Source organism: Mandrillus leucophaeus, unplaced genomic scaffold, assembly GCF_000951045.1.
Source record: "Mandrillus leucophaeus isolate KB7577 unplaced genomic scaffold, Mleu.le_1.0 Scaffold433, whole genome shotgun sequence".
Classification (NCBI taxonomy): Eukaryota; Metazoa; Chordata; class Mammalia; order Primates; family Cercopithecidae; genus Mandrillus; species Mandrillus leucophaeus.
The window spans coordinates 1,937,275-1,960,419 of record NW_012104621.1 but is presented as its reverse complement, the minus strand read 5'-3'; the positions used below and the strand labels follow the sequence as shown (position 1 = coordinate 1,960,419).

The following is a 23,145-nucleotide window of genomic DNA, read 5'->3' as shown; positions in this document are numbered from 1 at the left end:
CACAACTTCCTCCTTGTCTCTTGCTCCATTCTTGCCATGTGCCACACCTACTCCTCCTTTGGCTTCTGCCGTGATTGAAAGTTTTCTGAGGCCCTCACTAGAAGCAGATGCCAGCACCATGATTCTTGATTCTGCACCTGCAGAATCATGAGCCAATTAAGCCTCCTTTCTTTATAAATTACCTAGGATCAGGTATTTCTTTGTAGCAATGCAAGAGTGGCCTAATATACCCACTCATGCTCATGAAGATATTTTCCTATCTTGTCATCTAGAAGTTTTGTTATATCTTTCACATTTAGACATAGAATCTACTTGAAATTAATTTTATGTATGGTCTGAAATAAGATATTTAATTTTTATGAATAATCAATTGATTTAGGACTATTTATTGAAAAGGCCGTAATCCCCCATCCCACCACTCATGCTACAGTGTCACCTTTGTCATAAATTAAATAACTGCATATAGTGTGGATCTATCCACAAGCTTCTGAACTTGCATTTATCTTCTTTTGGTCTACTTACCTATCTTTTAATCAATATCACTCTCTTTTATTTACTGAAGTATGATTTGATACCTTGTAGTATAAATCCTTAATCTTTGTTCTTCTTTAAGATTTTCTTGGATATTCTTGGCACTGATGTCATTTTTCATTTAGATCTACTAACACATTTACACTTTCTGTTACTTTTTTCCTTCCCACCTTTCTGTTTTTCTGTTTATTATTACTATTATTTTTCTGCCAGAAGAACTTCTCCTTTGTCTTTCTTTTACTGTGGCTCTTCTGGAAACAAATCTTCTAAGTGTCTGACTGTCTGAAATTTATTTTACCTTTAATATTGAGAGATGTATTAACTAGATAGAGGATTTTAGATGGCCTATTATTTTCTTTTGGCACTAAATATGTCATTCCATTGTCTTCTGGCTTCCATTGTTTCTATTAAGTCAGCTGTCTGACTTATTATTGCTCTTTTGAAGTAATGGATCATTTTTTCTCTAGTTACTTTTAAGATTTTGTTTTTGATTTTGTCTTTGGCAGTTTTACTACACTGTGCTGAAGTGAACTTTCCTTTGTGTTCATCATGCCTGGAGTTCATAGCGCTCCATAGGATTTCATGAATCTGTGGATTGATGTGTGTTAAAGAAATAGAATAGTATCCTTTGAAACATTGCTTCTGTCTAGTCTCTCTTTTCTTATCTTCCAGGACAAAATTATACATATATTATACTTTTTCAACATATTCCATATATCTCTTATGTTCATTTCTTATTTTCCAAACTTTTTTTCTCCCTATGTTTCAGTCTGAATACAAACCTGTATTCAGTTCACTAATCTACTTTCTGCTGTCTAATATGTTGCTTCACCTATCTATTGAATTCTTTATTTCAATTGTTGTATTTTTTATTTTTAGAATTTTTTGTGTTTTCTTTTATAGTATTCAGTTCTCTGATGAGATTCTGCATCTTTTAATCAATTTTCTTGAACATACAAACCTTGCTATTTTATTTTAGAGATAGAGTCTTTCTCTGTCACCCAGGCAGGAGTACAGTGGCGTGATCTTGACTCGCTACAGCCTCCACCTTCCAGGTTCAAGCAATTCTCTTGTCTCAGCCTTCCAGGTAGCTGGAATTACAGGCACCTGCCACCATGCCTGGCTAATTTTTTAGTAGAAACGGAGTTTTCCCATGTTGGCCAGGCTGGTCTTGAACTCCTGACCTCAGGTGATCTGCCCACCTCAAGTCTTCCTAAGTGCTGGGATTACAGGCGTGAGCCACCGCACCTGGCCAACCTTGCTATTTTAAAGTTCATGTCTAATTATGTCAAGATTTGGATCACCTATGAATTTGTTTCCATTACATATATTTTTCTCTTCTTTTTCTTCCTTGCTTTTCTTTTAAAACAATTGTCTGGCCCTATTTCCTGGTATACCTAGTAAATTTTGATTAAATGCATTGTGTATGAAAATTGTAGAGGCTACAGATAGTGTTTTCTTTCTCCAGGGAAAGCGTATTACTCTTCAAGCAAGTAGTTAGAGGAGTGGCAAATTGCCTTAATCCAGTGAAGAACTGAGATGATTCCAGGTTTAGTTTTAGTTTTTGTAAGGCCCAGTCTATTTTGGTTTGCCCTGATTCCTAGTGTTTGACCCTTGAATGTTCTCAACTGAAATCCTGGGATATTTACTGACCCTGGACTCCAATTTTTATTTTCCCAATACTATTAAACTCCAAATAGTTCTGTTTGTTTCCTTGGCTCTTTTGCTTGGCTTCTCAGCCTCTTGCTTTATGCAGCTTAATTATCAAATATTTTAAGTAAAAATGCCAGTCTTAATACCAGGCTCACTTTTTTATTGTTCCCTTTACTCTGGCACCTTGGCCATGCAAGTCTTGCTACCTTGGTAGCCCAGAACTACAGTTTTTGGCTTCCTATCCCTGAGGGAGTGCTGAAAGCTCTGATCCAATGCTTTCTGTTTCTGTGACTAGCCTTCTTACTTACAAATCAGAAAATGCCTCAAAAGAAAACAGCAAAGAATTTGGGACCCATCTCAAAGCATTTCTCTCCAGAATGATGGATTTTCAGTCCTAGCTATCCTGGTTGTTTCCTGATGTCTTTGAATAGCTATTTTAATATTTTATTCTGCTTTTCTAAACATCCTTAATGGGAGCTTTGGTCTGATATAAGTGATTTAATAGAGTGGAAGTCTGAACTGAGATTATTTTGCTTAAAAGAAGGAGAATGCATTAGAAAAGGGGTGGCATCTCCCTGTCTTTGGCTCTTTGAGGGGCTATTGGGTATACAAGGAGCAGACGTGTGTATTGTGGCTCCGCAGGAACATGTAGCATGCTGAATAAAAGTCTCAGGGAGAGAGGCACAAACTCTGCATCTGAAAGTCTCCTCAACAGCAGCCATTCCCTAAGTGGAAAGTTCTGCCTAAGAGACATAGTGAGATTCCCAATACTGGAGGAGTATAAGAAGAAACTCAGCCAACACCTGGAAGTTGCTACTGAAAAAATCCAATAATTATCCAATAATCAGATTGCAGAAGGAAATTCATCAGTGGTTACCAATTTTTGTATGCTTGAAATATGAGAAGGTTTTTAAAAATACAGATGCCTGAGTTAACTCACTCACTGATATACTGAACCAAAATGTAGCCCTGGCATCTGTTCTTTTTTTGTTTGTTTGTTTTTTGTTTTTGAGATGAAGTCTCACTCTGTCACCCAGACTGGAGTGCAATGGTGCAATCTCAGCTCACTGCAACCTCTGCTTCCTGGGCTTAAGCGATTCTTGTGTCTCAGCCTCCCAAGTAGCTGGGATTACAGATGCCTGCCACCATGCCCAGCTAACTTTTTGTATTTTTAGTAGAGATGGGGTTTCGCCAGGTTGACCAGGCTGGTCTTGCACTCCTGACCTCAGATGATCCTGCCTCGGCCTCCCCAAGTGTTGGGATTGTAGGCGCGGGCCACCATGCCCGGCCCTGGCATCTGCATTTTTAGCAAGCTTCCCAAGTGATCTACAAACTACAGCACAGGAACCAGCAAACGAAATATTTTCTCATGTACTTCCAAATGAGATTCTATGATTTGAACCTCCCACAGGGATGCCAGCGAGAAAGTCTGCCAGTTTCAGTTTTGTGGGGAGCAGTTGCAGATGTGGAAGAGGATGTATCCCTCTCCTGCTCTCTCTTCTGTCCATGAGGCTCCCCTCTCCCAGAAAGTAGGACTCGGTTTGTTTCTGTTGGGATGACAGACTCATAAAGTTTAGTCACATCGTAGGTTAGCAAGCTTGTGTGGGCTAGCCTTGGAACCTAACCACTATTTATAACATAGTGTCTGTGGGAAAATATGTTCCAAGTTCCAACAAATGCCTTTAAAAAATATGCTGGAGGCCAACCTGTCAGTAATTGGGACTATCTGCATAAGTTATTTTCTCAGAAACTTTTAGCATCTCACGATAAACTTGACCTCAGAGGATGGTAATTAATCAGCATTCGGTGTGAGCTTTACAATGGAACAAAATCTTCTGCCCTGAATAATTGCAGGCCTGCTTTAAGAACAACTATTACTTTTTCTCCAACAATTGTGAGTGTGTTTCTTCCTGCTGTCATTGTCTTGCCCAAGGGAGTTGGTGCTGGCATCGCCTGGGAACGATGATGAATGGCCTGGGATATCATGTGGCAGCAGGGATTTCTTCAACCTTGTGCTTGCAAAGACAGCAAGAATTGAGGTCACCTTTCAGGGCTTAGCTACACCTGTGTCCCATTCCAAGGACTCTACCCACGGAAATCTGGTAAAGAGCAGTGTTTCCAGTGTTCTTGGCCCTCCTCCTGATCCTTGTACCTGGGGAGGACAGTTTTTTGAGACAGATGAATTTACAAGTGGCATATGTAAAGTTTATTTAGGGACTTTTGTTGACCTCAAGACCAAATCCAATAGACAATATGATCTTGATCCCCTTAGTGTCCCACAAAACAAAACAAAACTATATCAAGGAAGTTTAAGATTACACTCAGTTACTACCTGGTGGGACCACACTGGGAATGTTCACCTCAAATCTGGACCTCCCACTTTTAAAGGATCATAGAAATCTTGAAGCCTGCTCCAGTGTTGTGTTCTGGTCAGGGAAGTAGTGTAGAAATGTCATCTGAATGTAATCATTAGGTTGAACAATGGAATTCAAAAATGGACACCACCAACCCTCAAATGCCATTGCGTGCATCGGAGAAAGCTCATGGAGCAAAATCCAAAAAAGAAGTCAAAGGGGCCTCATTTCTGTGATGCTTAAAGCAATTAATTAGAGAAACACACATCCAAGTAATGTTTAAATCTTTTTAAAATGGTCAGTAGTTAACAACCAGAAATAGACACAAATCACATTTTAAAAAATAAAAGAAAATATAGCCAAATAGTAAAAGATGGAAAAATAACAAGGAGACATTAAAACAAAGCATTAAATGATGTGACCATCACCATAGCAATATGGTATAGGAAATTCACCTAAAATAATTAGGAAATTCACCTAAAAAGTTAAGATTGCTGGTTAATATTTACAATAAGCTCATTCTAATCATTAATCAAAGAAATGCAAATTAAGATTAAAAGAATACTTTTTTCTTAACAAATATGTATGTTTTTCTTAACAAACTGACAGTTGTGTTAAAAATTAAAATACCTATTGTCAAGGACGCAGGAAAATGAATACTTTCATACACAGTAGGATTACAACTTTTTGTATTTGGGAAGAACAGTTTTGCCCTACAGTGTGTGAATAGGTGTGCTCCTGTATTTTACAGACAGAGAAACTGAGGCCTAGAAAGGGCTTACACAGGTATTGTTTGAGATCCTGGTGGTACCTCAGTGATCAAGACAGATCACATCCCCGACCTCATGGAGCTTAATTCTAAGTGGGTGGGGAGGGAGGAGTAAAACCACAGACCATAAGCAAGTAAACACATAAGGAGGGAAATTGCAGGGAGTGACAAGTGCAATAAAGAAGATAAAAAACCCTGGCCTCAGGCTACGGGCTTTTAGAACGGGTGGGTCAAGAAAGCCATCCCTGAGAAGTGACAGGTGCTGACATTTGAATGCCGAGAATTATCATGCCAAGAGCTGGGCAAGGAGCTTTCTGGCAGAGAAACGGCTTGGCAAAGCCCTGAGGTGCAAGCCAACTTGATGTGCTCAAGGGACCCAAAAGGTTTAAAGAGAGAGAGCCTCATAGTGGACCGTTTCCTCCTTCTCCAGGCGGAGTGAAAGTGGCAGGGATGACTATGAGCTTCAAGAACCAGCGGGAGGGGAGTGTGGGCGGGTGGAGGAATGTGAGTGACAGGACGAACTCAGGGAGCTGAGCTGGGCTAGAAATGCTGGTCTCCTTGAGGAACCTGGGATTTGGAGGGAGTTTCTGTCCATTGTGTATCTTGAGTGATGAGCAGAGTGGTGGTAGCTAGAGAGAATGCATTTCCAAGGAAAGCTGTAAACAGATCAAACCTGGGCCTTCCAGGAGGACCCTGAATCAAAGGAGAAGGCAGACTCCTGGCCAGGACTCATTCACATTTGGTCACGCAGAATTTGTCGCCTGCAGGGTCCACAGCTGGAGGCACTTGGCACTCACCCCCAGGCATCTGTGTGGGTGACCCCATAAGAGACTTGGCTTCTTGGCCCCCGTGGGCTCTAGCCACGGAAGACACAGCCTTTGATGACCCAGCTCCACCACCTTCCTTAAAAACACTAGACATGGCCCAAACAACTTGTGGTGGTTTTCAAAAAGCAGTTACTACTTTAGAAATCAAAGAGGAAGGAAGTAGCCAAGATGAAATGGGAAGGTAGTCTGGCGCAGCACCCACTTCCGCCTACCCCCCACATACACACACACAAGCTGTGTAACCTTGGACATGTCTCTGCACCTGTCTGTGCCTCAGGCTGTAGACTGACTGAGTGCCTGTGACTGTCCCTAAGGGGCCCTTCTCAGTATAAACTGACAGTGAGTCAAGTGTCCTGTGTGTGATTTTTCCCCAAGGAGGGTTTTTCCAAAGACCAAGCAGTGGGCCCCGATGACATTTCTGGCAGAGGAGTCGAGAAGTGATTTGAAAAAATGCCTATGAAGGACCTAAGGGTAATGGGTCCCCCGGGGGGGCATTCATCTGGAAGTGCAAGTTCCAAGGTCTGGAGTAAAAAGGCGGTTTTGTTCCTTTGCGGCCACAATCAAAATGTTAATATCACCAATGAAATTCTTTTATGAAATTCAGCTCAATGGGAGAAAAAAAATCTTTTTTTCAATGCTGGCCTATTCAGACTGTTATATTATGGAAAGCAGACAAAATAGCAGGAGGGACAGATGCTGCCTGACAGCTGAGCAACTGGGCCCTGCCCTGGGTCCCATGCTCTAAGAGGGCCTCATTCAGGCCCCTTGGGGCTCGGAATCTGCAAGGCACGGACACAGCCCACTCAGACCTGCACCCCTTCCAGCTTCCAGACTGTGCCCTGAATTCTCAGCCCATAAGCTGGAGCTGCTTCCAGTGCCTAGGGAGCCTCTTGCCCCAGTTCTTGAGGGTAGACTGTGCCTTTGGGGCTACAGGGAGCTACTGATGCTGGAAGGGGAAGGAGGTGTGGACTGAGCCTGGCTGGGCTGCAGGATGGAGAGGGGTGGGAAGGGAAGGGGAGGGGTGGGAAGGGAAGGGGAGGGGTAGGCCGATCAGTACATGGTCAGCTCCCTCTCTGTGCTACTGTGTCTGGCCTGAAACTCAGAGAAGTCCCAGAATTCTGAATTCCAGCTTGGCCTTCCAGATCCTCAGGAAGGTGTATTTATTATGATGAGGAAATAGAGAATATTTTTTGAACAGTTTGTTCACGTGTCTATAACTTTAATATCCAGACATACAGGATATGGGCCTCTACCTCACCCCAGGCCCTGCAAGTATAGAGGGAAAGGCCTGGTTAGGGTGTATTATCCCCTCTTTCTAGTCTTGCCAACAGACAGGGTTTAAATCTCAGTCTTGTCACTTACTAGCTTTGTGGCACTAAGCAAGTTGACCCCCTGAAAATGGGGGGGTCTGTAAGATGGGGACAATAACAGTACCCACCTTATGAGGTTGTTGTGAGGGTTAAATGAGATAATGCACATAGAGTCTAGCCCTGTACCTGGCACCCTGTGGGCACTGAAGAATAGTAGCTCTTCTCGGCATCAGGCACCTGATGTCCCTGCTGAGTATAACTTGGGATTCCCCCAATCCGCCTGTTTTTCCAGACTCCACAGCAGTATGAGAGAGAGTACAACAACAAGCGGTCAGGCGTGGGGCCCAGCAAGTTCCACGGGTATGCCTACGATGGCATCTGGGTCATCGCCAAGACGCTGCAGAGGGCCATGGAGACGCTGCATGCCAGCAGCCGGCACCAGCGGATCCAGGACTTCAACTACACGGACCACACGCTGGGCAGGATCATCCTCAATGCCATGAACGAGACCAACTTCTTCGGGGTCACGGTCAGTCCCACGCCTCTGGGCTGTTTTCCTTAGTGTTCCTTGTAAACATGCAAAGTAAAAGAGGGGCTGTTACAGGCTTTCTGTTATGCGATCTGTTATCTCTGATCATCGAAATAACTAATTGCAGGCCCTAGGATTGCAAGACTGTTCAGACAAGGGGCAGGGGCAGTGTGTGCTCTTGGACACATTGGGAAAATGCTTTTCTATGACTCTTGGATAAGAAAGGGCATAGAGGCCAGGCATGGTGGCTCACACCTGTGATCCCAACACTTTGGGAGGCCGAGGCAGGTGGAACATCTGAGGTTGGGAGTTCAAGAGCAGCCTGACCAACATGGTGAAACCTTGTCTCTACTAAAAATACAAAATTAGCTGGGCGTGGTGACGCATGCCTGTAATCCCAGCTACTTGGGAGGCTGAGGCAGGAGAATCGCTTGAACCCAGGAAGCGGAGGTTGCAGTGAGCTGAGATTGTGTCATTGCACTGCAGCCCGCACAACAAGAGCAAAACTCCATCTCAAAAGAAAAAAAAAAGGGGCATAGAGAGTTGACTGCGCACACAATGCAGGCACAGTTTACCAGATGGTGGGGTGAGTGGGCCAGGAGAAGCTGTGGACCCAAAATCAGGTTCGAATCCTGGGCCTTCATTTACAAGTTACCTTCTTTGAACTACAGTTTTCAGTCACACAATGGAAATCATACTTACCTTGTAAGCTAGTTATAAATATTACACATTATACAATACAACTTGTTAATATTTATTGAGCAAGCTACTTGCTCTGAGCCTCAAATTTCTCATCTGGAAAATGGGGATAATAATATAAATCTTGCATGGAAGTTGAGAAAATAAGCAATGATAATATGGCTAATACTTCTTGATTGCATATTATGTGCTAGACATTATGCTGAGTACATAACATAGTTAGACTCAATATTATATGCCTAGTGCTAGGCACATAGCAGGCACTCAATAAATGCTATTGTTACTGTTAATAACGGATTACACTGTATCCTTATGTCATCCATGGGAAGTAGGTGCTCTTATTATCCCCATGAACAGTGAGGAACCTGGAACTCAGAGTATTTAAGTACTATAGCTAATCAGGGTCACGTGGGATTTGAACTTGGGTCTAGCTCTTAATTGCTGCAGAAGGTAATGGACCAAAGTGGTAGTTATTTATGTCTCATGATGTATTCATCACTGCCTCTGCTCCAGAAAATATGGAAAATTCATCTGAAGAATAGATTGAGTGGGCTAAAGTGCTGTCCTGTGTTCTAATTTAAAGATTCAGAGTCGAGTCAGTCTGTCTTGGGGAATTAAGGGTAGGTAAGCTGAGCTGGCTGAGGCATTTCTTGAATATGCATATTCATGCATACCTGTGCTGAGGCTTGTATTGTTGGTCTGGTGGGCTGGAACCTGTGCAGGTGCTGAAGGTGTGGATAATGGTGTGGATTGCAAGGTAAGATGGGCTCCCTGTCCTAGAGCTCACATGCAGGGGCAAGGCCTAGACAAAAACAATGAGAGGTTAAAAGTGCTTGGCACTGTGAGAGAAACTATTTGAGCCCGAGCCCGAGCCCAGAGGGATTTCTGTGACTTTTAGTGAAAAAGTCGGGGTAGGTTTTTTGGAAGAGTAGCATTTGACCCATGCCTTGAACTGTGGGCAGGAGTTAGACGTGCAGAAAGGGGCTGGCCAGAGGGAGCATGGTGAGCAAGGGAGAAATGCAAGAGGGAGGGAAGGACCGTTAGTTGGGCTGGAAAACTGGGAAGCTGGATGAGGAGGCTGGGAAAGGAAGTTGGGGTCCAGTTTTGGAGGGACATGCTGAGGAGACTGGCCTTTATCTTCCAGGCCAACCCTTCCCAAAGTGTGGTCTGCATCATCTGGGAGCTTGTTAGAAATGCACGTTCCCAGGCCCCACACAGGCCCATTAAATCAGAACCTCTAGGGGTGGGGCCCAGCCATCTGTGTTTTAACAAACTCTGCAGGTAGTTCTAATGCACAGCAGGGTTTCAGACCACTGCTGGGCGGCAGTGGGGAGGCACTGAGGTGGCACTGAGGTTTGCTCAAACGAAGTCGATTTCCAAAATCCCTGAGCAGAGCCATTCTGGACTAAAGGCTCTGAGAAATTCACTCCCACAATGTATTGGTGAAGTCCATTTTTGTAGCACAGCCTAGATTCAGGCTGGAAACTTTAACAGCTTTCCTCAGACCAGTAGCTTCAAGAATTATTTTTATTCTCAGAACTCTGTGTTATAAAATCTCACGTGGAGCCTGGTATATAAAACTGATTAAAGAAGAGCTTCTCAGTTGAACAGAGAAGGAGCCCTGAACTCTGCCTGTTCAGCCCCCTCTTCCTGCAGCCCCCTCCCCACCCCTGCAGCCCCTGAGACCCCTCCCTCAGAAATGCTGGACAGAACACCCATCAAAATACCTCCAAAGTGCTTTCTCTTCATCCTACAAGTTCATGGACTGAGACTCAGAGAGGGGTGGGATTCGCCCAGGGTCCCACGAGTAGCATTTTGGCAGGGCTGTTTCAAAATGAATTCAAAGTATCCAAAGTTGAAATGGACGAATAGAGAGCTACAGAATCTAGAAAGCATTTTGCCATCCTTCATAATCCTAGAACTCTGCATTTTGCCCAGGTGCCTGATAGATCTTAATTGGAGATCACTTATAACCATTTCTAAATGCTCCCTTTCATCTAAGCCAAATAATACATAATCCTTACTTGATGAGCAATTAGCTAGACTGCCTGAAATGTTCTCCACGGCTTAAGGATGAGTTTCTTTTTAATGGGAAATTCCTTGGCACCTGTTTATGTCTGCTCCAGCTTGTGACTCAGAACTCAGTGAACATCAGAACTGAAAGTTGTCTTAAATATCCTCAAATTCAATGCTTTTTGGTGTAGATGAGTGTCTGAGGTCCAGAGAGGGAAAATGACTCCTTCAGAGCCATGCAGCAAGATTGTTTAGCACAGCGGGAATGGTAGCTGCCCAGGCCCTGCCTCCACCCACTCAACACGATCTCCCTTTTCTTTGCCTAAGTGCCCCTTTAGTGGAGACAGACCGCAACAGTGAAACAGTCCTGCACTCCATGTTACCTTCCTCCTATCCCCTTTGTCACATATTAACAGGTGATTGTCACTGGGTTGTAGATAGGTTTCATTAAAATTGTCTTCTGGTCACAGAAAAAAGGACGTCTTCTGACAAAATAAAAAGTGTCTCTGTGGTTCAAGGAAACCACAGAAGGCCAAGTTCAGCTATAAATAAAGAGTTAGAAAGGAAAAGAACATGGGAGGTGGAAATAAATGGAAGCATTTTCCATTTGCTGAAGGGTTTTCATTATACAGCACACACAGTATCCATTTTTCCACTCTTAGGCAGACATCTTAGTCTGGGTGCCCCCTCATTTAGCACGTTTACTACATGGGAAATCGTTTAAACACATTAAATTAATTATATCCATGACTCAATTTCAATTGATTCAGTATGCACACTCTCTGCCGGGAGCTGGGCCTGTGGTCCCGCCTTGGCATGTGGATGACGAAATGTCTTCCATGCGTCCTAGGTTGGGAATCCACCTTAAATCAAGGCGAGTTCCGTTTTATCTTCTTAGAAGCTGTGCTCCCAGTGGCTCTCCTCAGGGAACACTCTGAAGTGGGATTCAAGGTCCCTATGGCCCACCGATGACTTGGGGGCCATCCATCTCTCTGATGTTCAGCCCTAGGATTGCCCCTCCATGATTTAGAAGTCTTAGGATGCTTTCCCTCCTCCATCCTCCTCTTCTGTCAATTATGCAACCAGGAAACTCAGGCTAGAATTGGCTATTTAAATCTCAAAAGCCCAGAGCAGTCTGAGAATCCCCTTTTCTGAAAGTAACAGGGCTTGGAACCCAGTTCAGCAGAGCTTATCATTAGGGCAATGATTCTTAAACTTCTAAAGGCATGAGAATCTCCCAGGGAGCTTCATTTAAAATGCAGGTTCCCTGGCCCCACCCCTTAACTTCTGATTCTGTGGTCTTATGGTAAAGCTCAGGAATTCACATATTAAATAGCAGTCTAAGAGATTCTTAAATAACCTGAGAATTGCTTGGGCCACACACACACACCCCTTTGTGGTTTAAACCTGTTGGCGATGGATTTGCTCCTACATTCATTCACTGCTCTAGCAAGCCCTGCACTGCGTGTATGGAGTATAGAGAGGAATAACATGTGGTCCCTTCCCCCAAGAATCCCTCATTCAATAGCAATGGGAATGGACAAGTAGAGGAACAATTGCTAGGCAGTATCCAAGGTCTGCCCAAGGCCTCTGGAGGAAAGACGGTTTCGCTTAGGGTGGCTAATCAACAATTGCAAGGTAGCCATCTGTGGAGAACCCTCCTGTGCATGTGGTGGGAGTGAGGATGCAATACCAGGCCCCTCTTCCCAACACTTAACATGTCAGTGTGCGGTGGCTGAACAGACTGCTTTCATTTGGCTTTCCTAATCAAGATGCACTAAATTCATCTTCAGGAGACCATAACCTTTCAGCACATGCTTGAAAACACTGGCTAAGCCTTCAGGTGAAAATCAAAGCCTTAACATTCTTCAGGTGATCATTTTTTAAAACTCTTTCCAGTTTCCAGTCTCTTAAAACAAGGGTGACCTCCCAGATCTCAAGGTGGACAAATCCTTTGGGTATGTCAGGCTAAGATATGATGGCTGTTACCGGCAGTATACCCTGTTTGGTAAATGTATCTTCTGATTTGTCTCTTAAAAGGACAGCACATTGAGATTGTTGTGGCTAAATTAACAGAATCAGCCGGGTGCAGTGACTTCTGCCTGTAATCCTAGCACTTTGGGAGGCTGAGGTTGGTGGATCACTTGAGCCCAAGATATTGTGACCAACCTGGGCAACATGATGAGACCTTGTCTCTACAAAAAATACAAAGGTTAGCCAGGCATGGTGGCAGGTACCTGTAGTCTCAGCTACCTGGGAGGCTGAGGTGGGAGGATCACCTGAGCCCAGGAGGTTGAGGCTGGTTATGCCTCTGTACTTCAACCTGAGCGATAGAGTGAGACTCCATCTCAAAAATGAAATAAAATAAATTAATAGACTCTCATTTTATCCTATGAAAATGGAATCCATGCTTTTCCAGGAGCTCCTTAGGGCATATACACTGGGTTTGGATGGGGGCTTTTAGGCGTGAAGAGCATTTGACCATAGGGAAATTGAAAGAGGCTCCCGGGGAATGTCTTGGATTATGAGAAGAGGGCTCCATTCTTGCTAAAGTTTCCTGTGACTGTCCCTCATTCTAGGTGGGTGTACTTTATGTGGGAACGATCACAGCTGGAAAGAGGGTGACCCATAAGTTCCTCCAAATAATAGAGCCATCCTTCATCCTCTGCCCAGCATCTCTCGACCAGCAGCGGGTCTGGACATCCTAGTGTAACATATGTCAGGAGAGGCTGGCACCCTTAGGTTCAGGCATTTCACCTCCGATGGCTGTTATCTTCTAATCGCTCTCACCAAGGTGAAGAAGAACAGCAGATGGCGATTTGCAGAGTTTATTGATCTATTTGCTTTTATTGCTGGTGAAGAGGGATCCAGCCTTAGCCAGTATACCCCTTAAAGTTTCTGCAAGATGTTTAAAAATTATTTCTACTAAGACTTAAAAAATGCTTCCCCCACCCCCCAGACAAGTCACCACCCCACCACCCACCCTACCAATTTTTTTACCTAAAAAGAGGACATCATAGAGTTAAACTCAGTTTGGTTGGAATTCCAAGTACTCCAAGTAAGGTCAAACTAGGTAGCTAGAGAAAACCAACAGGTTCCTCGTTCCAGGGGAATTTGCAATGTTGGCTCAAACCCATGTTTATTTCATACTCACTGTTGCCTCGCCCTACTCTGATATTAGAGTTTGTGCACTTGGTTTTTTAAGTCAAAACAGATAATTTTACACACACACACACACACACACACACAAATGAGTTACATATCCTCTTGTTAGAGTTGTCTCATCTCTCCTGCATGTTTGATCTTTTAGGGTCCTGGTTTTACTTTCCAATGTAGAAATTAAACTTCAGGCCTCCCACCAGCCAGACATTTGTGTCTTATATTTGATATCATCATTTAGCTCATAGAAGTCTTTTTTAGGTTGAATCTGGGAAAGAAAAAGACAAGAAACAGGGCACTGGGAACTCCATCCAGAAATAGAGAAAACTCTACCCAGTCAAGATTTGATACCATTTGGGGCTGGTCATTCTTCCAGTTGTGACTCTATCCCCCAGATTATCCTGATTGTGCCTGTTTCTTGATTTTGTGCTCAAGGCTGTCACTAGAGAACTTGTTAGAAGCTCTGAAATAGTCCAAATGTGGTATAACAACTGGGAGCACTAGAACACAGGGCTCGTTCCAGTGACCCTGTGCTAGCGTCCAGTGCCACCCCACGGTTTCCTATTCTGAGGTTCCTTTTTCATGTTCCTTTCTTGCTTGCTGCCCAGGAGCAACAGCAAACCCATCCAGAACTTTCTCTATACCTCATGTGTCCCCAGCACATCCCAGACCCAGGTCGTTCCAGTGAAATTGCATCACACACAAACATAACGTAGGAGCTGATTTGAGACTCTAATCTCTCTCCCTCTGTTCTCTGGCTAACCAGCCCACCCTCAAACTCAGTTGAAATGTACCATTGCCCAGGACATGGCAGTTATCAACTCTAACAAGAATTGCACATTTGGAAACTCAAGCAAAAAGAGGTCACAGCGTATGTATCTCTTAGAGCTGTGTGACCTTGGAGAAGTTATTTACGTCTCTGTGCCTCAGTTTCTTCATTTGTAGAGTGGAGGTAAATATGTCTTCTTTCAAAGTGTTATTGTGGGAAATAACAGGAAGGTTTAGTGCCTAAGAACTACATTGTCATTATTGCTATTGTTATTACTACTGCTATTAAGCTGGCTACTTTACAAAGAAGAGTTTGTGTGGGTCTAATCAAGACCCAGCAAACAATCATTGCATACCTGTGAGGTACCATTCTATTTCATATATATAATCTCCTTTCATCCTCTAAACAATAAACAAATCTTTTAACTTGTATGAAGGCTGTAGTGGTTTAATATCCAAACAGAACCAAGTAAACTTTGCCTCTAAGCAAGAACACTTGAGTTCTCTCCTGAGGCCATTCACTCTAGGGATTGGAAAGTTACCTTAATGTGGAAGGCGTCTGCTCTCAGCTCTCCCTCCTCTTCCTCCCTTTTGACTAGTTCAGTGCCCCAGCAGCCCTAAGCATTACCACTCAGCATTATACACAAAAGCTAATGGCAGCAGATGCTGATGGTGTCCCACGCAGATCTCCTGAGCTCAGTTTCAGAGGGCTGCTCAGGTTTGCCCATCCCCCAGCTGCTACAGGTGCCTCTGCTAATGGCTCACACCTGCTGCCTTCCCTACAGGATTGGGCGATTGGTGCCTTCTGCCTGGAGGTGCCTGGGAATTACACCCACCCCATCAGCCTGCAGCAATGACGGATGGATGCATTGGTACAACACCCAGTGCAATTTACCCTCCAGGGCTTCCAACCAGAACAGGCTGAGGCTCACCTTCATCTGAAACCACATCTGAGCATGGCCTCTTGCTTTTTCTTCTCTCCCTTACAGGTTTCTTCTGAGGACACGTTGTTAACAAATTGCAGACATGTGATTCCCTGTCCTAGGCCTTGTTTCTGGAGAACCCTATCTAAGACACCCGTGTGTATTTATGGGAAATTTAAGCATTTTCAAGAGAAAATTTTTACTATAACTTTATAGTTACCATATGTGTAACTTTAGAACCAGTGGTCCTCCTTACCTCCCCCACACCCGGTTGGAGGGTTCTGGACTCTTCTCCCTCACCCCTGGTGCATTTTGCATGCACCCTTGCCCGTTGCAGTAGCCTGTAGGAGAGCCATATTCGTCTCCTCCAACGAATTAGTGTCTCCCAGATTTTCAGGGACCACAGCCCTTCCTTTCTCTGATCCCCTCGTACTTCACCTAGCCCTTTATGCCTGGTAGAAGCTCAATAATTCCTGGTAACCTCTAGTTAATGTTGTTGGATTAAATTCGCACATGATTGAGAAATTCAATCACACTTTTCTACTCTTTTGCCTTCCAGGCATCTATAAACTAATAAGACTTTTTAACCCAATAAATAATCAGAACTGACAACAGAAGTACTAACAGGACTTAGATTTCTTGAATCTGCTAATAGTGATTACCAAATTCTTGCTGTGATACCTGGTATCAGTAATTCACACAAGGTCACGTGCATGTGTGTGTGTGTGTGTGTGTGGGTGTGCATGTGAACGTGCACACATGCGTTGGAGGAATCCCTTCCTGAGGCAGCAGAAAAACTCATCCCTTATTCCCCTCCCAATTTCTTGTTTCTCCCATAAGCATCTCTCTGGGGCTCAAATCCCAGGGCTTGAGCAGCAGAAGCAATTGCTGATGGGCCCTCTGTGACTTCAGATTGTCAGAAACATTTTTGAGAGGTAATTGCTAGTAATAAACAACAACTACAATAATAATAATCCTTGCTGTGTGACTGCCGTTTACAGAGTGCATTTATAGTCTCTTCTATCTTCCTCCCTTAATGCAATTACATTTATTCACTCATGCTAATAATAGTTATCAATTAATGAGCTCCTACTGTATCCCAGGAAGCATTCTAAGCACGGTTCCCTCATTATTGAATATGATGGGATGTATAATTCCCAGGCCCTGGTACACTCCTCCAGTGAGCTGCATCTGGCTGGCTCACCTATCTCACATCTCTCCCCTCCTCTCTCCTTCCCAGTGAGACCTAACCTGACACTCTACTTTAAATTGCAACTCCCTCCCCATTCACCCACTCCCCCTCTACTCATTCTTTTCCACAACAGCTAGCCCCATCTGACATACTACATATTTTACTTATTTATTGTCTGTTTTATTTTCTGCTGTATCTCTAAGGCTTAGAACTGGGTGCCCGGGACATAGTAGGTGCCTAATAAATATTTGTTTAGTGAACAGATGATTTAAATAATTATCGACCATGTCATAGATTAAAGAAACAGGCTCAGCAAAGTTCAGTGATTTGACTGAACTTTGAACCCAAGATCCCACAGGTAGTAAGTGAGAGTTTATGCAAGGCTACCAAGTCTGATTTACTCAAAGTCCATATTCTTAAGCATTTCGGTATCCAATTAATTCAACCAGCGTTCCTTGCACCTCCAGTAAGCCAGACCAGGGCCAGGTAGGAGTAGTAAGATGTAAGGTTTTGCCCCCAAAGGGCTCACAGTGGGAACAACCAGGTGAGATGCATCAGAGAGACAGCAGGTACTACCATCCCCATATTAATAGTGAAGGATGTTACGGTTCCCCTCTGCACTGGACTATTTGTGTGTCTATCTGCCTCCTCCTGCTGGACTCTGAGCCCCTTGACAGTAGGGCCTATAATTATCTCTGTACCCCTGGTGTCTATAAGACCCAGCTTTTAGTCCATGAAATATATTTGCTGATTGAATGAATTACAAAATTATAGCTCAGAAAGGCAAAGGAGCTATGTTGGGGTCCCACAGTGCATAACTGGTGAACCTGGCTCAGGACTACATTCTAGGTCTTCTGATCTAAATGCAAGTGTCTCAAAATCTTGTGCTCTTAGGTGTTGCTTGGCTGCCTTTCCCCCGTTAATTTAAATACAATTACAAATGACTGCAGACAATGTACAGCACAGGAAAGAAACCTACTCCTTCTGCTGTCAGACAAATTTGAAAGATCAAAATAATGTGGTTTAGCAATTTGTTTGAATTGATGCCTAACCTTCCAAAGCTTGCAAGTTTGACTTCATCAAGTCAGGGAAAAAATAGCTATTTCCTTAAGAAAAGCAGTGTGGGGGAGTGTATCAGCTTATGAGAGCTTCAACAGAAGGTGCAGGCTCTGTCTTCATCCCTGGGAGAAACAAAGAGGAGGCTCCTTGGAAGGAGCCAGTGACATGGTGGTCATAGCAAATCACTGTAATGACCGATGTCATGATAATAGGAATGGCTAACAGTTTTGAATGCCTATTATATGCTGAGTGCTATGCCAAGCTCCTAGATGTATTATTTCACTTAATCCTCACATTCACCTGCTATGGGTTGAATTGTGCCCCCCTAAAAAATCCATCTGCTGAACTGCAACCCACAGTAGCTCAGAATGTGACCTTATTTGGAAGTAGGGTTGTGGCAGATGTGATTAGTTAAGATGAGGTCGTACTGAAGTAAGGTAATCCAATATAACCAGTGTTCCTATAAAAAAAGGGGAGATTTGAAGACAGCCAGGCACACAGGGAGAATGCCATGTGACGATGAAGCAGAGAGAGGGATGAGGTTTCTGTATCATCAGGAGCGCCAGTGATTGCCAGCAAACCAGCAGAAGGTGACTGATCCTCCCTCACAGCCCTCAGAAGGAAGTGACCTTGCCAACACCTTGATCTCAGACTTCTAGCCTCCAGAACTGAGATAACAAATTCCCATTGTTTAAGCCACCTAGTGTGTGGTACTGTGATGATGGCCCTAGCAAACTGACACATCCCCAGAAAGTGGGGACTGTTATTGTCATTGTTTTGCAGCTGAGAGGTTAAGGAGGTAGAGGATTAAGTAATTTAACCCTCTCATTCGACCTGAGAGATTAAAAAATTTGCCCAAGGTCACGGAGCTAGTGAGTAGAGAAGCTGGGATTTGAACACAAGCCGTCTAACTGTCGACCCTCACTTTTAACCATTATCCTACATCTATAAAAGCTCTCCTCCATTAGGGGCAAAAGAATCCAGCCTGAGAAGGACAAAGCAGAACTAAACCAATGAGATCAGCACTTCCCACCACCCTAGTTTCCAGGGGGAGCTCTGTGGCTCTCCCTAACCTGCTGAGTAAGAGGCAAGGCTGAAGCCAGGCCCCCGCCCCTTGGTTCTGGGCCAGCCTCACTGAAAGCTCTGGCCACAGCACTGGAAGAGACTCTTTATATTGTACCCACCTTTCCCCTGATTGGGAGGAGGGAGGGCATTTTGTAACCTCACCTGCCATATTCTAATTTATTCATGTGTTTCAAAATAACACATATTAATACATATTTATTTTGGATTATTAAAATAATCCATGTCCTTTGTAGAAAACGTGAAAAGTACAGGCATGCACCAAAGAGAAATCAGTCTCCCAAAACCTCGTATCATTCAGACAAACCCATGGGACACTTCACATTCAGATGTGATCCTTTTTCTTTTTTTAATTTCTTTATCATTTATTTTGGTCCCTCACATTATAAAACTTTTTCCATGGCAATGGTTCTCAATCTTCTTAACCCTATCATTTTTTAAATTGTGATAAAATATGTATAAAATAATGTTTACTGTTTTAGTCATTTTTAAGTGTACAAATTCAGTGGCATTAAGCACATTGACCATGTTATACAAGCAGCACCACTATCTGTCTCCAGAGCTTTCTCATCATCCTAAAGTGAAACTGCTTACCCATTAAATAATAACTCCCAGCCGGGCGCAGTGGCTCACGCCTGTAATCCCAGCACTTTGGGAGGCCAAAGCAGGCAGATAACCTGAGGTTGGGAGTTCTAGACCAGCCTGGCCAACATGGCGAAACCCTTGTCTCTACTAAAAATACAAAAGTTAGCTGGGTGTGGTGGCACACGCATGTAATCCCAGCTACTTGGGATTTGGAAATAGGGCTGAGGTGGGAGAATTGCTTGAACCCGGGAGGTATCAGAGGAGTTTTTATTATTTATTATGGGAGAGCTAATTTTATTTAGCTATTATTTATTATGACAGAGCAATTTTATTTAGCTGTACACTTATTTTTTAAGTATTTTTAAAGATATCATAGGTAGTTTGCTAATTTTAGAGGGAAATAATGGTATTTGCAAGCTCCTGCTAACCAAATAGTTATTAGCCTAGCAAAAGTCTTGTTGCTTTTGCATACAGAAACCTAAGAATGTACATTTTTAAATGTGGAAAATATAAATAGCAAATATTTTAAAGTAAATAGTATCATTAAACATTAGTGATAGCCCCACTATTGAGGAAAATACTCAGAGATATATCCAGATCCCGTATGAAAAATGAATCTGAAGATTACATGCATTTCTCTTGATGCGAGACCAGAATCCCCTCTGTGTGTGTGTGTCGAGGTATGTTAGCCCAGAAGCTTCGGAAGTTTTCTGAAATCAGGAGAAGACAGCTGACATAAATTTCAGCCGACAGGATGGCATGGCTTTGGGCCCTGGTGGACACTGGCTCCACCTGCCTGTGCTCCTGCAGAAGTTACGCACACACACTCGATGTGACACTCTGTGCCCGCCTGGATGAGGCTCAGACCTGCGTGATGGAGAGAAGGACACTTGGAAGAGCCAGTTTCTCATGAAATTCTAACCACCACTGCCACCTCCTTCTTCTTTCTCAATGGAATTCAAGCTTCCTAGAATTACTGCCTAAACCACTAATTTTAAAGTAAAGACCTGGAGTCTGGTTGGGGCATTGTAAATTGTGGAAGGGGGGAAGTGGGGAACTATAAGTGACTGGAGGCAGGGTGCCCACCTTTGTCTTCCTAAGAGGTATGAAATGGTTAAGAGCATGGAACCTGGAGACAGACTTCCTAGGTTCACATCTTGGTTCCATTTGCTAGCCGGATAAATTTGAGCAAGAAGTCAACCTCTCTTCATCTCAGTTTCTTGTCTATAAAACATAGATAGTGCCTTAGATCAGGCTCCTTGTAAATAGACTCAGAGATGGGACATGTGTGCAGAAGATTTGTCAGAGAGCATGCTCTGGATACACCTGTAGGGAAGTGAAGGGGACAGGCCTGGGCAGAGCAAGAAGCTAACAGCAGTGTGGCTGCAACTGAGGCCCCAGCTGATTCTGGTAGCTCTGGAGCTGGGATGGTGCAGAGGCTGGGCCCAGGTATCCTCTTATCAGCTAGTCACTGGCCCTCAGAGCGGGTGTATCCTTAGGCAAGGCAGTTCCTCATGGTGGAGGGTAATTCACAGTGAGGAACCAGGCTGGGACCCTTAGTAGCCAATATTCTCAGGAGCTGGGGATTGATGGTGCTTTGGCCCTAAAGAGGCCAAAATACTGGGCAAGCCCCCCAGTAACCCCTATAGATAACAACGGGGCCTACCTTAAAGGGCTGTGACAATTAAAGAGGTTTATATATGTTGAGTGCCTGGGACATAGTATGTGCTGAATTAGTGCAAGGATGATGAGGAAGAATGTATTTGGATACCAACTTCACAGTCCTCTAGACCCTCAAACACCTATAATTAATTTTCCAGGAGATTCTGTGATTGGTGGGTCCCCAACCAGCTGCTTCAGTTGGATTCTTGCAGCTCTTGCAATCTTCGGTAATTCACATTCTCACATTCATATGCACGCAAACACACATGCATGCATGCACACATACACCCCCCTAAATATGTGGTCTATGGGTATTCATATTCATCATGTATATAGCTATGTATCAATGTATTCCAGTAGTTTTCAAACTTGTTTTTCAAAGGAGATTTTACCTAGAAGCCCAATGTTAGTGTCCTTCATTTAACATTTATGTTAGTGTTAACATTGCATTTAACATTACATTTTCTTTTTCAAATTTGCTCTTTGGAAGACTTTGCTGACTGTCCCTTTGGATTTAAAAATTAGTAAGCAAATTTCTGCAGTAACAAAGAAGCAGCAAAGCCTTCATGGGGAACCTGGATCTGAGCTCTCAGGTCATCTCACAGGAGGCAGGCCCTGGAGGACAGCCTGGCAGCAATGGCAGCTTTTCCAACAGAGCGGCAGGTGCCCAAGAAGGAACCATGGTAGCTAGTATCCAGACCCACACTCTTTATTTTAATGTTGCATGTTTATTTGAATGTGCACTGTAAAAATATAACTAGCATTTAAGGTAGCAAGATAAGCATTCTTTTTCCATTTTTTTTAAGGCAGATATTCAGTAAAGGAAAGCACAGATGGCGGGTGGATGTTGTGAGAACCGTGAGGGTGGCACACGTATGACAAGGTTTGGGAAACAGTGACCTCCTTATTGCTTTATCTTCATCTTAAAAGTCACTGTGGTCATCCCCTTAAAAGCTTAAGAAATGAATCAGAAGAGAGTGGGAAAGAGAATGAGAAAGAGAGGGGTGGGGGGAGAGAAAGAAGGGAGAGGGAGCAGCAGCAGCGCATTGATTTTCTTGGCGAGCTTGTGTAGTTACCAAAGCAGCAAACAGTACTGTGCTTTTTACTCATAAGGTTTTTGTGGCAGGGTTAATAGCCTTTTTGTTTCATGCCCTTTCACCTCATTCCCATGTTTTCAGTAAAAAAATGGTGACAGGCCAGGGAGTGGGTGTCCACTGAACAGGGCAGAGTCAAACCACTCTTAGAAACGTGGCCCTCAGCAGCACAATGTAGAAATCCTTGAATTCGCCCTCTTTTGCAATCATTTTGACTCCAATTAATTGGTTCACTTGCAACAAAGGCTTCTACTACCAACTCCTTGAGGGTAGGGTCTTTCTGAGATTTATCTCTTTTTTCGGTTTCTAGCACATGGCCTGTCCTATAACTGAAGTTAATGAACAGATACATCAGAGAGATTTTTATTATCATCCCTGTCCCCTACTTCTTGAATGTCTCCTCAGGGTTTTACACATAGTAGATATGCAGGAAGGGCTGGCAGGCTGGTTGAATGGATGGGCAGATGGGTAGAGTGGTGGAGACATGGGTGGGGGGATGGGTGGAGGGGTGGGAATGTGAGTAGATAGTTGGACGACTGAGTGGAAGGAGTGAATGATGAATATGTGGGTAGGTGTCTAGATATAGATGGATGAATTTGTGGATAGGTAGATGGATATAGATGGAGGGATGAATGTGTGGGTAGGTAAATATGGATGGATAAATGGATGGATGGATGGACGGACAGATAGAGGTGTGGACAGGTGGATGGATACAGATGGGTGGATGGATGGACGCATGGGTAGGTCAATAGCTATAGGTGGATGGGTGGATAGATGGATGAGTATGTAGGCGGATGGATGGATGGATGAATGGATGGATATGTGGGTGGATGTGTGGGTGGATGAATGGATGGATGGATAGATAGTTAGGTGAATAGAATAGATGTATGCACGGATGGATATGTGGGTAGATGGATGGATTAATAGATGGGAAG

At 43.7% G+C, this 23,145-nt stretch overlaps 1 protein-coding gene across 1 annotated transcript in view; it reads left to right on the top strand.

Moving 5' to 3' along the window:
- Nucleotides 1–23,145, top strand: part of GABBR2 (gamma-aminobutyric acid (GABA) B receptor, 2) — a 432,864-nt gene that overhangs the window by 257,556 nt on the left and 152,163 nt on the right. The window contains exon 7 of the mRNA XM_011993760.1: nt 7,737–7,973. Coding sequence (XP_011849150.1) covers nt 7,737–7,973 — 237 coding nt within the window. The remainder of the gene's footprint in view (nt 1–7,736; nt 7,974–23,145) is intronic.